Genomic DNA, 18,575 nt, shown 5'->3' with positions numbered 1-18,575 from the left:
GTATACAAAAAAAGAAAACAAGCGTTTTGTTGAACCCGGTGTCTTCCGGGCAAATATTTTTTTTACACATAGCTTTGACAATGTTGATAATGATGACACTGAAAAGTGACATCCATGTCTGACAATACTAATAATAACACTGAAAAGTGACATCTATGCAACAGGGTTCTTGCCACAAATTTAACAAATTATTCCACACCTTTATCAAATAAAAATTTCCAAAACTTCTGAACAGTTCTGAATGTGTATCTAAAAATTCTTCTAAATAAAAAAGAGCAGTCATTTTATCGGTTTCTATCTAAGACAGTTGTAATAATGCAAATTTAATATTGTTTCAAGACTTTCAGTAATTTAAAAATTTTCCAGTAATTTTTAAGACCCCAAAAAGTAAATTTTAAATTTTTATGAAAACAAAAACACATTTGTAAATACAGTAGCGCAAGAGTTTCAAATGTTCTTAATCATCTGCAGCCATGAAAACTGTCAAAATACAATGACTCATAGTATGTCCACACAGCCTTGACAACTGTCCAAATATGATGACAAAGTATTTCAACACAGCCTTGAAAACTGTCTACATATATTTGGCATAAGATAAACCCTAGAGTATAGAAAATTCAAAGATAACCAAACATGAGTGAAAGAAGTATCCCCAACCCTTCAAGTATCATCAAAATTGGCTTGCTAAGTCTGAAAACCTGCAAGATCATCTCTGGAAAAGCTTGCAAAATCATATTTATCAAGCTTACAACACTGCATAGCTCACCTGGACGCCAATGCCAACCTGGTAATATTATTACTTCTTTTAGCATTTTATTTATAATAAAGGCGTAACATCAGCATGAAACCATGCTGACAGCACATGATGCCTTTTAGTGGTACACTAGGCTATACATTTTGTATTGCTGACAGCACATCCTGACATTTAGTGGTACACTACTCTATACATTTTGTATTGCTGACAGCACATGATGCCATTTAGTGGTACACTATGCTATACATTTTGTATTGCTGACAGCACATGATGCCATTTAGGGATACACTACTCTATGCTTTTGTATTGCTGACAGCACATCCTGACATTTAGTGGTACACTATGCTATACATTTTGTATTGCTGACAGCACATCCTGACATTTAGTGGTACACTACTCTATACATTTTGTATTGCTGACAGCACATGATGCCATTTAGTGGTACACTATGCTATACATTTTGTATTGCTGACAGCACATGATGCCATTTAGGGATACACTACTCTATGCTTTTGTATTGCTGACAGCACATCCTGACATTTAGTGGTACACTACGCTATACATTTTGTATTGCTGACAGCACATCCTGACATTTAGTGGTACACTACTCTATACATTTTGTATTGCTGACAGCACATGATGCCATTTAGTGGTACACTATGCTATACATTTTGTATTGCTGACAGCACATGATGCCATTTAGGGATACACTACTCTATGCTTTTGTATTGCTGACAGCAAATCTTTGCCATTTGGGGGTTCACTGATCTGTGCATTTTGTATTGATGCCAGCATATCTCACCATATGGGGGTACAATAAAGTAAGCATTTTGCACTGGAATTTCAGCAATAAGTAGAAGGATCAACATGTTAGTAGCAACCATGATCAAGAAACAAATATATGTAACCCATGAGTCAACTGTGTGCAAGACAATGACCCCAAATGAACTCTGAAGGAAGCTGATGAAGTGGAACATATAGGACACAGTGACCTACTTCTGGAATGATGTTATCACATGTATCCGAGTATCTATATAAAGGTTCATAACCCCAGTAGTACGACTGACAAGCTGTCCTACAAGTGCAAATAAAGTCTTCAATGGATGAAATATAGGTCAGTGACTTACTTTTGATGTAACGAGGCAGTACTCAGCATAATGAATCCATAGTCAGTCACATGACTCTGCACACAGTCATATAACACAGACCAAATGCCCTGGGTAAAATTAGTCATTGCAACTCAAAAGGTAGGTCAGCATTTAGATCAATGTGACCTGCTTCTGGCATGAAAATTTAGCTGAACCCACAACTGAAAGACCATATAGGTGAGAAAACCTCAAAAATCAAACTACAGTAATACAAACTTAATAAAGGCATGGGGGCCCAGTGGTCTAAAGTACTTACTCTACCAATAACTGCCATCTCACATTTGTCCATGTGGATCTGAGTCTTGGGCTCAGCCAATGTGGGTATGTGAGAAAGCTTGCCAGTAGGTTCTATTGGTCACTGGTTCTTACCAGGGGTTTTCCAGGTTCTTCATCAGCTGTGAACCACAGAGTACAAAAATATTGACTGCTTACGGCAAAAATAAGTGATTTTCTGGAATAAATACTGGTTTTTAAAACTTTAAAGCATTTACAATAACTTAACTTCATTATTTCATATCAAAGATGCATGCCATGCACTGAACAGGCACCTTGTTCTATTTGGGTGCCCATTGAGAATGTGCAAGAGTGCAACAAACTAACACTCAGAAATAGGCTCTTTATAGGAACCTCTTTTATAACTTGTTTTTTCAATCATTATTGATTCCAATGTACTGTCCTTCAATGATGATCTGAATTCAGTGTGATTCTTTTACTGAATGGTTTTCATTCTAGAACACGAGTAATCCTTTGTGATTTTACTGTCTGGAAAAAGTGTGCGAAATAACAATAACACAATCTGCAAAAACAAAGTTTTCTCCTTTACTAGAGTCCTTCAGTTCTGTTTTCTTTTCTTTGCTGGAGAAAATACTGCATCTCCTGCTTTTCTTTTCAACGCAAATAGAAGTTGAATATTGCAAAGATGAGATACATTGATACTGGTGACTGCTTTGAGACTGGCATGGTAACCTTGATTTCGAATGAACCAATCACAGTCTAGAACACTATATCTCTACATGCGATACATTTACTCTCAGAATGAAACCAGGTACCCTTTCTAAACTGAAAATTGCAAGGGAATTTTTAAAATTTTATTTTTTACATTTATAATTTTTAAAAAATTTTTAACAAGAAAAATGTTTATCCATATTCAGGTCCAAAATAAAGGATAAATATGGGAAAAACGGGACGCTTGGACACTATGTACTGGCTGATATTAATAGCCTATCATGTGCTGAAAAATGGTGTTAAACCTACAGCAACAAAGGCATAAAGGAGAGATGAAGTTTTGCACTATATGCCCATTTCATATTTATTGTGGATTACACTAAAATAGTTTGCATCTTCTAAAAGCAAACCAGAAATTTGGCTTTGAGTGCCAAGAATCAAGGATTTTTTTAAAGCTCTGAATCAATAGAACAATAAACGTTAACATAATATATTTCACTATCAACATAAAATATGCTTACCAATACAGACAAGTGAGATTTTAATGAACACTTCCTGTTTATCGTAATTATAGTGAACCCTGGGATACTCAGAAAGTTGGGGCATTAACATTTTTGAAATTTGAAGTTTTTCGTGCTCTATAGAAGACATGAAATCATAGTATTTTTTTCATATAATTTTAAGTTTTGAGATATAAATTAGAGTTCCCAACTTTACAGTTGTTAAGTCATCACATTCATTACTAAATAGATGGGATTGTCATAAATTAGGTCAATATAAAGACAACAAAGCTGTTCACTTTTTATTAGGTACCATATACCCATTATTGTGCTGAGGTGCTGTTAAAAGCTAACACATAAATGCTTTTCGTGTTTTCTGCTTATTTCCAATTCAAATATGTGAAATTTCATGGGACAGTGATGTGTAATTTCATTGCATATATTTACACAGTGTTTGTGTGTGTGTATGAGTGTGTGTGTGTGTGATTTTATTGAAAATAAATGTTTCATTTCATTTCATACAAACATTTAACAGTATCAAAATGTTAAAAGAAAATAAGCAATAATATATCTCTATATTAGCACTAGAATATTCTACTTTGTGTAAGATTACATTGAAACTGTTGCCATCACTAGTAATTACATGTTTCTGCCCTTTAAATTAAATAATGAACTCATTAAATATGGTACTGATATTAAATAAAAATTAAAATAGATATCTGGTAAGGCTAACCGTTCAAATTAAGTGACCTTGGTGAAATATACATGAAATATTTTAAACATGTGTTGAATGAAGTACACAATTGATTTCAAATCATGGGCATCATTGCAATGATCCTAAATTATTCCTACAGAAAATATCAGTTATGAAACTACTTCCTTGAAAATAACTGAAATGACAGTGCTGCTTTCACTGCTTGCTTTCATGGAAGCAGTCTTAAACACTGTCAAATATACTCAATTACTATCCAAATATTTTTCTTCAGAATATGCAAGGATACGGGTGACGATAAGCATGATATGCAGTAAGTACTGTAGGTCTATTTTAAATTGCACATTATCAAGTGATCTGAAAATTAGAAAGTCTTGAATTAAATTCAATTTTCGCATTAAAGAAATAAGTAGAAAATATTTTTATAAAATTATATAAAAGCAACCGTAGATGTGTACTACAGATTATTGACTTGCAACCAGAACTGGTCACAGCTGGTCTAAAAAGGGACATTCTAGCTAATTATATTACAAAAATTTGATGTTTGGACACTAAAAAAGTCACCATTTTTAACTTGCACACAAGTCTTCAGAAATGAAAAACATTTGTTCCTATTATAAGACTTACATTTATTATGGCAAGTAGATAACAAAAACCTTAAATGCAAACTTTAACCTGCTGTCTAAATATAACAAAATTCAAAATGCAAACTTTGACCTCAACTTCTCCCCGTAAGATGCAGAACAAAAAGGTAAAACAAAGTGAAAATGAAATATATAATTCCTTCTTCTAACAATAAAGTGAAATTGAAATGTACAACTCCTTCCTATAAGTGACAAAGAAAATGAAACTTGTCTTTGCTAGTCAAGGTTCAAATATGTTAACCCTATCTACACCTTGGAAGATCAATCAGATATTTTTGTATTTTGGGTCTGTGATTTTCACTGGATGCAGTGGCAAGCCACGACAGCCAATCAAAATCAAGTTCAAATCTGAAAACTGTTTTTACATGATCGAATGTACAATACACCACTGTTACGCATTATTAGTCAGTTGGCATTACAAACTAAGGGAGGCAACTCGTGAAATCCAATAGATGTTGTGAGTGCAAAGCACTGAAATATCTGATCAATCCAAAAAGGCGAAGATAGGGTTAACATATCTGAACCTTGGCTAGTGAAGATGAGTGAAACTGAAATGCACAATTCCTTCCTAAAAGCAATGAAAGCCTTAAACACATACTTTAACTATGTGTGTGTATGCTTTTGATTTTTAATGTAGCTTTTTAAAAAAATTCAGTCATATTGCTACGATGTCTGCAGTGTGGCAGTTTATAGTGGGGTCTAGCACTGAGGCATCATGCCACAGACATGTATCATGATGTCCAACCCAGGCACATTATCCGGACACCTGGCCAACCAGTCCTAACACTAACCTCTTAATGCTGAGTGCCTAGCAAGGCAGCTGTTAGTACCATTTTTTTATAAGTCTTTGGTATGGCTTGGCTGGGGTTTGAACCAGCAACCTCCCACATCCAAGGCGGATACTCTAACCACTAGGCCACTGGAGTGGTCTCTTAAACTATGTAAAGCAACCTTAAACAATGTTTTCAACATAAAACTTTTCAAATAGAACTCTCAGTAAAATATGGTATTACACAGAGTACCAGGGGTGTTACTTTATAGATCCACCCCATGTTTAACATTCCCTTATGTAGCTACTAGTAGGGGCATGGTTCACTCAAGGAATCAATGACCAATGGATCTCAATGACTTTCCCCAACAGCTAAGGTATGCAGGTTTTAACTAAACTTGCCATTTATAAACCATAATTTTTTTTTTTTTAAAAGATTTAATACAGCTGTGAACTCTGACCTATTCACCCTAGATCAGGGCCCCGAGTGGTCGAGTGGTCTAAAGCGCTCTCTGTTACGGATCACTGCCATCTCACCTCTGTCTGCGTGGGTTCGAGTCTCGGATTCGGCCAATGTGGGTATGTGAAAAAGCTTGCCAGTAGCTTCTTGAGGGTCGGTGGTTCTTTCTGGGGATTTCCCAGGTTCTTCCTCCACCATTAATACTGGCCGCCATGTATAGCCTATCGTGTGCTGAAAAATGGCGTTAAACCCTACAACAACAACAACAACACCCTAGATATTAAAGGTTTCTTTATTACTGAGTGCAACCCAACCTCAAAGTTTGGTCAAGGAACTAGCTCTAGAACAAAAGGTATTCCAGAAAATCCAGTTTTCTTGGAGTCACAATGAATGTGACCATTTTTGTGACTAACAAATTAATTAACCATTTACATATTTTAAGTGCATGTCCTCCACAGATTGACCGACATCATAACAGTACTAATGTGTTCAAAAAAAAAGTTATAAAATAAGGTCAGGAAAATGCATTGTTCCTTTCTATAAGTCATAAACCAAACCTTAAAAGACAAATTCATTGTCTATGCAGAACAAAATGTTAAACACAATCTTTAACCTCAGAAGTTTTCATATAAATGGCAAAGAAATCAGTAAAACTGTCAAAAAATTATTAAATATGGTCAGGCATATGAACATGGATCAATGAAATCTAAGTACGTAATTCTTTCACATCAGCCATCATCAAAATCTTAACACAAACATTAAGCAGCTCTTTGGATCTGTTGATGCCAATATCAGAATCATAGCACGTTCTGCTGTGCTTCAAATAGGTATGGTAAAGTTAAGCCTGGCTGCTTCTCTTAATCAGGATATGGAGGTGGCTACATTGAGAGAGAGGCTAAGTTGTGGAGTACATCAAGAGGTATGTGTATCAATTAGTGCACTAAAAAGAGTGAACCCATTTATATTACTGTATCAATGAGTTAACTAAAAGGAGCGAATCCATTTTTTTTACTGCTGGATTTGCAGTGTTGGGATAAACCACTCATGTCAGAAAAACTATTAATCTCTACTTTTTTTAAAAAAATGAAATTTTCTAATTGGAAGAGAGAATGCAAAAGCAAAGAATGCTGGGAAATCAAGCCAATAAACTTTTGTATAATCCACCACACTGATAATATTGATGTAGTGAATGCAGTACTGTCTTCTGTCTTCTACACAAATGGGGAAGAAAGCTAGTTAACTTGCTATGCCTTACAGAAGGATTGTGGTGTTACATATTTCTAATAGATAATTTCCAGTAATAGGAAGACTTTACCACTTGAGTGTTATGATGTAAATGAAACGAACTGCATGCAGCATCTGTAAGGTACCATGATAATGTAAAAAAAATCAGATATATGCTGAAGCAGTATTAATGTGGACAAGATAATTCAAAAACTACCCACGCACGAAGGGCAAGATCATCAATTCATTAAAAATAGAGGGAATTATGGAGAAAATTCCTAATATCACAGTACAAAAAATGCACTTCTCTATCATTTGCAACTTCATCACTTTAGCTAATCAAACCTCGACCGCTGCAACCGGGACTTTTTGCTACGAGATGAAGATCTAGAACGAGAATCTGCAGATGAGCTTCTTCTCTTCCTGTCATAAGGTCTCTTTGGAGATCTGGAACATAGCAGGAAACCAGGTAGAGAATAATAAGCATGTAAATTATGCATGTACATTTCCTCTAACAACACATTCTAAAATGTTTTGAAAATTCCTCTACCAGGTTGCCAAAGCTATCTATGACCAAATAGACAGCACAATGGTTCAAAGGCAAATGTATTTATGATTTTATATATAACTGGGTTCAAGCAATTATCCCCTTGACTATATTACTAGTGGGTGGGTATGGAAAAAATATTTATATATGTGATGCCACTTAATCTGTACTTTGTTGATATACATGTATATGTGATACCGCTTAATATGTACTTTACTGATATATCTGTACATGAGATGCCAATTAATATGTACTTTACCGATATATCTGTATATCTGATACCGCTTAATCTGTACTTTGTTGATATACCTGTATGTGATACCACTTAATCTGTACTTTACTGACATAGCTCTATATGTGATACAGCTAACTATAGTAACGTGTTTCTGTATTACCTTTAACTAATGCAATGATCATCATTTTCTGCATTAATGGAATAATGTCAAATTTTTTATTTGATATATCTTAAATCTACACTATACTGAATAATATTTATATAATTTAAAATATTAATATCTTATTATTTGCCTAAAATTGATATGTGATCATAAAAATTTAACACATATTTTTATTGCCTGTCGGGTGTCAGGTCATCAGTAACTAAAGTCCTCAATGGAAGTAAGTAAATGCTTGTTTATTTTGTTGTATTCCACAGTATGTTTTATATAACAATGCTTTGCATTTTAATGTGTTGCTTATCATGTACACTGAATAAACCTATTTTTCCTACAAAAGACCCTGTACTGATTTGATTCAATGACAATGTATTACTGATTCATGAACAATTATTACTTCGCATTCATGATCAGGTTTTCCATTTTTCAAAGGTTTCCAAAACATATGCCTTATTGTTTTGATAGCCAGGCATATCCCATACCTGTACAGGTACAACCATCCTGTTTCAAAATTCTGCATTTACCACAAGTTAGAAATCATGTTGAATGGGATAGAGGGTCTTGCGGAGAATAAACTAAGTTAACCTCATGAAGTGAAATAATTATAACTTAAGTCTACAAATCTGCAAGACAAATATATCAATATTAACATGTTTTTTCATCAGGTTTATCTATTAAGAAAAGAGAATATTTTCTTGTCTATTCTCTCCCCACCCATCCTGAGATCAGTCCCTTATTGCTACATGGCGGATACTGATTAAATCAACTGATGAAAAATGCAAACAAATATATAAATTCACAGATAGGCAATGTAATAAAGTCTTGACTTGTCTTCCAAAGGTATGGAACAAAAATACTTTTATACATACAAAGTGATGCTAAGCATTTTGTTGGATATAAGTATAAAAAAAAAACATTGTATTCTATTACATCTTTAAAATACCTAGAATAACTTGAACTTTGCTTTAGTATTTTTATTATACATTCAAGCCATCTGAATATGTTAAACTTGTCTTTCTAAAAAGTTAAACCCACAAGAATTATGCTAGTGATGGCTGTTCAATTATCTGCTAAGTTTTACAAAATGTGTTGGTTTTGCTCTTTTCTGTTACTTAGTTTAAGGCCATAGAGTCATAACAAAGTGAGAAATAAAAATCATAGGAAGGCCAACAAAAAAATATAAATGCGCATTTTATATAAAGGCTGTTTCAAACTTAAGTATACTGAAGGACTGGGGGTAAGAAATCACTTTTCCAAAGGTCATCCACCAGCTCTCAAATTTCTATTGGACTGTTCAACATAAAACTCTCAAACAGTGTGTGATATTTTACTGAAGTACATGCCTTTCAATCCCTCATAAATGCAATTCTGGTACAGCACTGACACTTGCATACAAAACAAAATACAAATATTTAAAGATACTGAATATTTTATGACTGTTTTTAGTATAGGTGTAGCCGTAAAATATGTCAGACTGTATAATTTCCAATGCTCTTATAAATAATTGCAATATGCAACAAATATGAAAGACGGATATTGACCTTGACCATTACCATATACCCTGTACCAGTTACCTGGACCTTGACCCAGAGTCACTTCGCTTTCTCTTTTTTTCATCCCTTGATCTGGATCTGGATGTTGATCTGGATCTGGATCCAGCAGACGACTGGGATGATCTAGTGTATGACCCTGATCTTGATGACCTGGATCTAGACTGTGACCTTGATTTTGATCTAGACCTTGATCTGGATCTACTTGAGCGGGATGAGGAGCTGGATCGAGAGCTGGGACTGGTTGCAGACTTGGATCTTCTGTCTCTGGAATCCTTTGTATTCTCATCATCATCATCACCAAGGTCATACTTAGACAAATCAGCATCCTCATCATCTTCTTCTTCCTCCTCCTCATCCTAGTTGAATGTGTATATATATATATATATTATGTCTTTGCAAACTAATATCAAGAAAAAGATGTGATGTGATTTGGATTTTTAATATAGCTTTAACAATTTTTCAGCCATATCACTACGATGTCTGCAATATGGCAGTTTATAGTGATTTTTAGCACTGAGGCATCATGCTACAGACATGTAGCATGACATCTCACCCAGTCACATTATCCTGACACCAGGCCGACCAGTCCTAACACTAACCTCTTAATGCTGAGCTTCAAGCAAGGCAGCTGTTAGTAACATTTTTGTCGAACCCATGATCTCCCGCATCCAAGGCAGATGCTCTAACCACTTGGCCACCGGAGCGGTCTCAAGAAAAAGAACAGCGATGGAACATATACATGTACAAAAGAAAATCATACATCTCCAGCTAATAAATGCATATTGCTTTTTAAAAAAAAAAGAGGTCCAAGCAGGCATGATACCACTCACCTGATTTGTACAACTTAATCATTTCACTAAGGAGGCGTATGTACAACACAGATAAACTATCTCTCAAACTTTATAACATGTTGGTTTCACCTATTTTACTAACTCCTGATAAACATATATTCCAAAGATAAAGGCATAATTAAATAGTCTTGCTCATAGTTTACATACATGACACCCAACCACCCCCAAGTATGTGTCATTATTGCTATTATTGCATGCCAGATTGACAGCATGTATGGAGAAGAAGAAAAAAATTGTTGCAACTAACCTGGTCCTGGAGCTGGTTGAAAATTGTATATATACTGAGTACCCACTTTAACCAGTCTGCATGTGTAACTTTCACTGAATGATTATGAATTGGAATTCTACAACGAGCATGATCTTGTGCTCAGTGTGCTGTATTGCATTACTCTCATATTCTTCTTTCAATGTCTCAAAAGCAGTGTTGATATGACCTTTTTTCAGATTTGACATGTTTTGAAGTTTGAAATGATCTATTTGCTCTAACATTTTCCTTCACATAACATTCACACTCACTGTAAAGCATTTTGCTTAACATCTGGCACTATTTTCTTTAAAAGTATAGACATGTCTGCTAACTAGCTAGCTTTGGTTATATAATATAATGTGCGAGGCAAAGTTCATATCTGAAGACACCAGTCTATTTTCTTGGAAATGGGTCACATAGAGATTCTATAAATATCAAATAAAACAGCACCTTTAAATAATATTCTTAAATTTATATTAGTGGAATTAAAGAGATGATTATAGAAGTGACTAATACAACTTTTTGTTGCTTTATTTTATTAATTTTTAAGTGCACCAAAAAAAGCCTAATCCATACACAGACAAGCATAATTGTAATTGGTTTTAAAAAAGTGTAATGATTACACCAAAAGCATAATGTAATGCATGTATAAATTTAAGTCCTCCAACATTTGATGATATAAACCCATTTACCAAGCTTTATAGAAAATCGATGGGATATATGTCTCTAGAGCTATTCAAAGTCCAATGAAAATCAGATAAAAACTATGTCTTCAATCCAAACAGATGCAAGATCACCTTATTAATACTTACAATCCTGTCCAAGATCTTGATGATATGAGCTGTTATTTTCCCTTATTGATCACAATCTAACGATAACTATTACCTTTTTAAGAGGTAATAAGTACAGCTAATCAGATGCAAGATAACCTCATTATTATGAATGGATCTATCTCATTATCAAAATGACCTAGTATCCTATTTATAAAAGCATATATTCAAAGTCTGATTAAAAGTGCACTAGAAATATGACCAATAAAATGGTCCAAAACCTAGTCAATGAGATGCAAGATTATCTCATTTATTTGCATGGACATCACTCTTTACTGAACCCATCCTTTCGACTTTTGATGATGCTTGTATTTCAAGTTTAATTAAAATCAGACCCAAACTTGGCTTCCTGAGTGGTAACAAGCACTGCTAATTACAGTAATATGCATGGCTATCACTTGTTATTTGAATCTGATATCTTAAAAATATAAGCACATATTCCAAATTTGATAAAAACTGGATAAAAAGTTTTGACCTCCTGATAAGAAACAAGCTCAGCCAACGAGACGGAAGATGCATGGATCTCTCTCATTATGAAATTCATCTGAGATCTTCATGATGCAAGTGTACATTCCAAGTTTTAGCATAATCAGATCAGAGAAATTGATTCCAGAGTGGTAACAAGATCATATAAACTCATCTTCCACATTTTATTCAAAGTGAATCAGAAATATGCAATACAGAATAGCAAGCAACTATCAATGGATAGATGCACAACGGATGCAGGTCGATACTAAGCTCACTTGGCTTATGGCCAGATAGATAAATAGGAGACATCAAAACCTCTGAAAAGCATTTCTTCTGCTGATGAAAGTATAATGATGAGTAAAAACAATTATATTTGCTAACACAGAATAAGGACTTCACCACAAGGCAAGGAAGGAATGAAATTCCTCCAAATATAATAGGTGGTAAAAGGGATGACAAAATCAAATTTAGACTGAAATTGTATAATGGAGAAATGCTAACCGAATCCAATTTGTATTTTGATACATCCCCATCTTCTGTTTCCTCTTCTTCAACCTCCTCCTCTTTCTCCTTATCCTTTACATCCTTCTGATCTTTATCCTCTTCCATTTGATCTTCAGTAGATTTCCCTCTAAACTTTTTCTTTTTTCTCCCAAACTGTCAGAATGAAGTAAATTCAAGATGTTCTATTCATCTGAATTTTAATTACATTATTAACAAATGGTAGGGTGAGTATTAAAATTGTGAATACCACAGCTACAGCCTTTGGTACATGTATTTTTTTTAATGTGGGTCAAACAAAGTGGTAAAATTTGTATCTACAGATTAGTCTAATTAATTTGATTTAAACTGTGCCCATTACAAACTTTTCATTGAATTTCACTGTTAGACACATGGCTTACAATTTGCTGGGCATCCTATAAAATGTTCCCAATCACGACACTGTATCTATCTTCCTGATATACAGATACATTTTTATCAGCAAGATAAGACTTTGTCGAAGCATGTGATGCAAATTAATATATAAATTATAGGATGTGGAACAGATTGCTGTCATCTGTCTATTACCTACAGATGTATATATGTATTGGATTTAAAGGATATCATATTGCTGATCTTTTGCAATTTTATCTAAGTCTCCTGTGCAATTCTATGTATCACCAGGTTTTCGTTTTGGACTACAACTTTTCGGTTGGTTGCTATTAAGTGAATTCCCCATTTCATGCCAATTAGTCTAATTATACTTTCTTGGTGCAAATCTAAATGGTTTAATTTATGACCCAGATGCAATTCCCCAGGGTTGCATCTAGGATTTGGTAAGTGTGGGCACTTGCCCCCACTGAATCTGAAAAAGAGGTGGACCTACCATGATGATGTAAAAAAAAAAAAAAAAAAAAAAAAACTTTCAAACAGAGCAATAGCAAGTATAAAAAGTGTAATAAGTACATATATGTTCTGAATATTACAGTATAACATTAAATACATTTGCTCTGTATATTGCAATATAACACTGAAAACACAATCTTGTTTTAAAATAAGAACAGTATTTTCTCTACACAATGACCATTACATTATCAAACCATGCACTGCAAATCATGTCCCTCCTCTATCCATTCTTATATCTTACAAAACAGTGTCACATAATTACTATGTCACTTGATAAATATCATGCATGTAGTTTTAATATTTTTATTTCATTTCAAATCCTGAATCGCCCATATGTGAGCTGAATTCAATGTGTCTGTCAGGGGCTGATGTCCTAAAATAAGCAATTCGAAGTATGATGGAATTTTCTTTGACAATTTTTACATGACAATTGCAAAGATTCTGATTTATTTCATTCGTTTCCAGTCAAGTCGATCTTTTTTCCCAGTATGAATTTTTTTTTTTTTACGTTGGTCGGACACCCCAGTTTCACCACCGCCATCTTTAGCATAGTCTGATATGAGGATATGTTTGTTCACTGTTGCTGTGCCTATTGACAGAAAAATCAGTGTTAACTGGTTTTTATATTAAATGCATTGTCCCGCCAAGCTAACCTCAGCATCAAACATTGATAGGCCATTTTCATCAGGTTGTGAAATAGGTCTTTATCGAATTGACAGAAATTGCACAGGATGTTCCTACTGCATCAAACATGTGCACTCCTGGCCTTTTTTCGTAAGCAATCAGAATTGAGCACATGACACAGGAAATACGTGACATATTTCACAACTACACAAGGAAAACATATCTGCTGAAAGTGGCAACTGGAATTTTTACATTAAAAAACAACATATATCAAAATAGCACATTCTTCACACAAATTTGCACACAATTCTTATTTTCTGCATGATTTTGTCCACATAGAATTTTAATTTTGTGGGAAATCATAACTTTGTGGGAAATTTTCACGACTGCGCATCCTAGATGTAACCCTGATTCCCCAGGATGTTATGTTTAAAGGGTGGGATCTCAACGACTTCCAACTAATGACCCTTGAGTTGGTCCCAAGATGGTATGAACAGGCACAGAGGAGTGAGTTGGGGGACGTTTTTGAAAGAAAAAAATTAATTTTATCCTACTTACCAGCTACTGTTACACTGCTTTCCTTTTCCCAGACTCCAAGACAATTTGAAATGAAAACTGATATGGAATTGTTCAGTGAGCAATTCCATTTTACCTTGTTTTTCTTACTATATGGATATTTTAAAGCTGCATGATCAATTGATCTTCAAGTGGAAATGCAAATAAACCTGACATACTGAAACGTGATTAAATACTTTTCTATTCATGGCAATTTAATTTTTTATTTTCATGTAATTTTGCCTGAATGCTTCTATCTTATTTTAAAACTCAGTCATTTCCAAAACTCATATCAACCTATCCATTTATCTATTTCTCTACATGTATGTCTTTGCTCCTTGAACTACATCTGCATTATGAATCTACCTTTTTTAATCATCTGCATATAAAAATGCAAACAAAGATAAAAATTTAAATGAAGGCTTCATATTTGTAAAATAATAGTGTAATTTCCTGAAAACACTCTGAATTTTATTTTACCATATTTTTTCACTTTAGTGGAGATATTCTGATGTCAAATGTTTGGGCAAGAAGTTCAAATCCACAAAGACAAATATAATTCTCTCATTGGTTTGCACTGGGGAAGCCAACTTTAACAAAATCTATAACAACCTGAGAGCTAAAACAATGAGACAATTACTAAAAATGATTTCAATTCAGTAACAACAATGTTTTTATAAAAATGTATCATTTAGAAATCCGAGCCAAATCCCTCTTTAAATGGAATTTAAGATCAGTGATTCTAATGTGATATCAAAATTTAAAAACTGAAATATGCATCTCTATATAATCTTACTGCTTTAAAAGAAAGCCTGTAATAAAAGTAAAAAAAAAAATACTGTAAAAAAACTTTTATATTCATTAAAAAAAATCTCTTGTCACTGATAACAGAAAGTATGATAGAAATAAATGTTTCATTTAACTTGGAACTAGTAGTGTGTCATCACTATTCATAAAACATGGTGTACAAAACTAGTAATTGTCAGCAATGAAAAGTCACCTCATCATACTCATCATCAGAATCTTCTCTCTTGATGTACTCCACAACTTCATCTCTCTCCATGTAGCCACCTCCATATCCTGATTGAGAGAAAGTCAGAAGAGATTTTATTAGTTGTAGAATGCAATTTTTAAAGATAAAGAAAACAAAAGCCCCTCAAAGGGTCTGATGCTATACTTCCCAAAAAGAATTTCCAGAATTTGAAAGACCAGAAAAAAATGGTAATAATGGGTTTTTTTATGTAAATGAAACATTCTCATAAACATGACAGTAATCCTACCTATAACATTTTCTAGAACTGATCGTGACCTGGTGGTAGATACACAATCAAAAATGCAGCCATTCATGCAAAAAGATGCACATGTTGTGTGCAGACTTTCATCTAAAAGTTCAAGGTTGAGAAACAACACATCTTGTAGTACAGAATAATGAAACTGCCTCCAGAGAAACAAGTTTGTACCAAGGATTTAGCAAAGCTCCTCTCTGCTACACATTGTATTGTATCTCTTATATTTAGACTGCCCTGCTCATACCATTGCTGGGGAAGATTCTATTAATCTTAACTACACAAATATTCTGACAAAGACTGCAGTCCATTGAAACCAATAAAGGATTTAACAGATAAAATACTGCATCACCCACCCATTTAAGCTTACATAGCCAATCTGGTGCTTATTACAGGCAATGAATACAAACATCCATGTGGCACAGGCTAGAACTATTTAGACATTTTGACCAATGTCCGCATATTGACATTATCTGACGCATCAAATCGACCTTTCATAAATTCCAATTTGTTCTGAACTTCCTTCACTTTAATTATCAAAAGATATTTGGTAACCATACAAAAATAGAAGTAAATAGTAAAGCCAAAACTGCACTCATTTTTCTTCAGAGTTGGGAGAAAGAACTCATTTGATGTGGTACATGTAATTAACAGTATTCCATATGGTTAAGTTTGATGTCCACAAAATATCATGGTTGTCCACAACTTAACTAATTGGTAATTTGTATTCCATAATAAATTCATTGAAAATATTATATGTCTCTCATTATTGCTTTGTTTAGGTCACATCAATAGCTGGCTGAGTAACAAAATGATGAAATCATACATGATAAATCATTTAAATATGGTCAGTGAACTTGATAGCTGAGTTAATAAATGAAGAAATCTTCATGACAATCATGTATGATGCCAATTAGGTCTGAGAATCATTGGCAGTTACAAAATCATGAAATTTTCTAAGATGAATGTAATGGTGTCAGTTAGGTCAATGAATCATTGGTCGAGTTACAAAATGATGAAATCTTCTGTAATGCAATTGAGATCAGTTAAATTGATTACAGCTTCAAAATGAAATCTTGTGAATCCTGTATTGATGCATAGTATGTATTTCTTTCCAGAAATGTGTTTTCAGATTTATCTTTACAGCCATAATTGATGCTGAAATGCCGACTGCATGTTTGTAGAAATGCACATACCATCACATTTCACATGAATCAGGAACCATTAATGTATGTTCACTTTAATTAAGTCTGTTTTTAAGACAATAATGACCTTTTCATAATTAACATTACTATTACAAGAAGATATTAAATGCTTTTAAGTAACACATAGCTTCTTACTACATACACACACATATAATTATCATAAATACAGTGTGACCCTGCTATATCACGCTCCATTATAACATGAATTCGGATATAACACAATAAGGCATGACTCCTACAATTTCATATACATGTAGTTTTTGGTACATGAAAAATTTTTGTTGTTAAAATTAAGAAAAAACAACATGTTTATTATCATTTTCAGGACGAGATCTTCAAGTCAATCATGGAGCGGCTGCTGAAATTTCATATACATACATTTTTCTGGTACACAAAAAAAATAATTTCTCTTCTTAAAAGTACAAAAATAATGTCAAAGGTTTATTATCATTTTGGGGAAGAGATCATGTATGAATTTGACTGTAAAAAGATTGTGGCATGCCTCTTAACATTTTAATATTTCACCAATTTCTTGAATTTTTGTGCCAAAATAAACTTTGATGTTAGTTTATTGCTGAAAGATATCAGCTCATGATTGTTAATCTTATTATATATTACTGATCCATGAACAATAACGCCATTAAGTCTTCTTAGTGTTTGTCTTCAATGCATTCTGTATACAATGGTTGCTCAAACAATATCTGATACGTATTTTCTTGAAACTGTCTACACAAACAAGCACTAAACAATGCAGTGGTTGATACAAGGATTCCCACCTAAATTTATAAATCAATAATTTTAAGTATATTGCTAATCATCCAAGTCAATCGCAGAGCAAAAACTTCTTCAAATTATGAGGCAATGATTTATAAAATATCATAAAATGAAAGCTGCCAACATGTGCTTGGCAGTGTTGTTAGATACAGTCAGTTGACCTGTGAATAATCTTGTCCATTCCCTATAAAAATGACCCCAAATTATCCTTGCTGTAGTCTTTCAAAATGAATAAGTGTAAAAGTGTTAATTAGTAGACATTAACAATTGATAACAGTACACGGAAATGTAAAGCTTTTACCAATAAAGAGAAGACTGAAGCCCTGGACAGGAAGCAATCCAAAGCTTAGAGTATGCTTTAAGGTGGACAGAGACGCAAAATATTATGTTCAAATTCTTCAGTTGAGGAATGTGATTGACTTTGCCAAGAGCAAACATGACAGTAACAGAAAGCATTTGAAAATTATTCAGTTTTCAAAAAACGATAAAGTATTAATGATTTGTAGATAAGAAAACTTAAGCAGTATGAAATACTGACTGTTTACTAACTTGTGTCAGCATGAACCATATTTGTGCTTCACATTTCATTATGCAATTTTGTTTTTTCCCCCACTGAATTCATACATATTATGATCTATGACAAAATTGAATATTTTAAATCTGTGTGCACATATATGAAGGTATTACATGTATTGTGG

General features: G+C 33.6%; 1 protein-coding gene across 2 annotated transcripts in view; it reads right to left on the bottom strand.

The window, feature by feature from the left end:
* LOC149807241 (uncharacterized) overlaps nucleotides 1–18,575 on the bottom strand; it is a 42,490-nt gene that overhangs the window by 7,536 nt on the left and 16,379 nt on the right. For both annotated transcript variants that reach the window (XM_089963962.1, XM_089963958.1), the window contains 4 exons: nucleotides 15,613–15,692; nucleotides 12,549–12,704; nucleotides 9,673–10,007; nucleotides 7,502–7,603 (listed from right to left, as the gene is read on the bottom strand). In XM_089963962.1, the coding sequence (XP_089820088.1) occupies nucleotides 7,502–7,603; nucleotides 9,673–10,007; nucleotides 12,549–12,704; nucleotides 15,613–15,692 (673 nt within the window). The remainder of the gene's footprint in view (nucleotides 1–7,501; nucleotides 7,604–9,672; nucleotides 10,008–12,548; nucleotides 12,705–15,612; nucleotides 15,693–18,575) is intronic.

This window comes from Sinohyriopsis cumingii, chromosome 1 (assembly GCF_028554795.1).
Source record: "Sinohyriopsis cumingii isolate HCF-2022 chromosome 1, ASM2855479v2, whole genome shotgun sequence".
NCBI classification, from domain to species: domain Eukaryota; kingdom Metazoa; phylum Mollusca; class Bivalvia; order Unionida; family Unionidae; genus Sinohyriopsis; species Sinohyriopsis cumingii.
The sequence above is the reverse complement of the archived record's forward strand: the minus strand, read 5'-3'. Positions and strand labels throughout refer to the sequence as shown.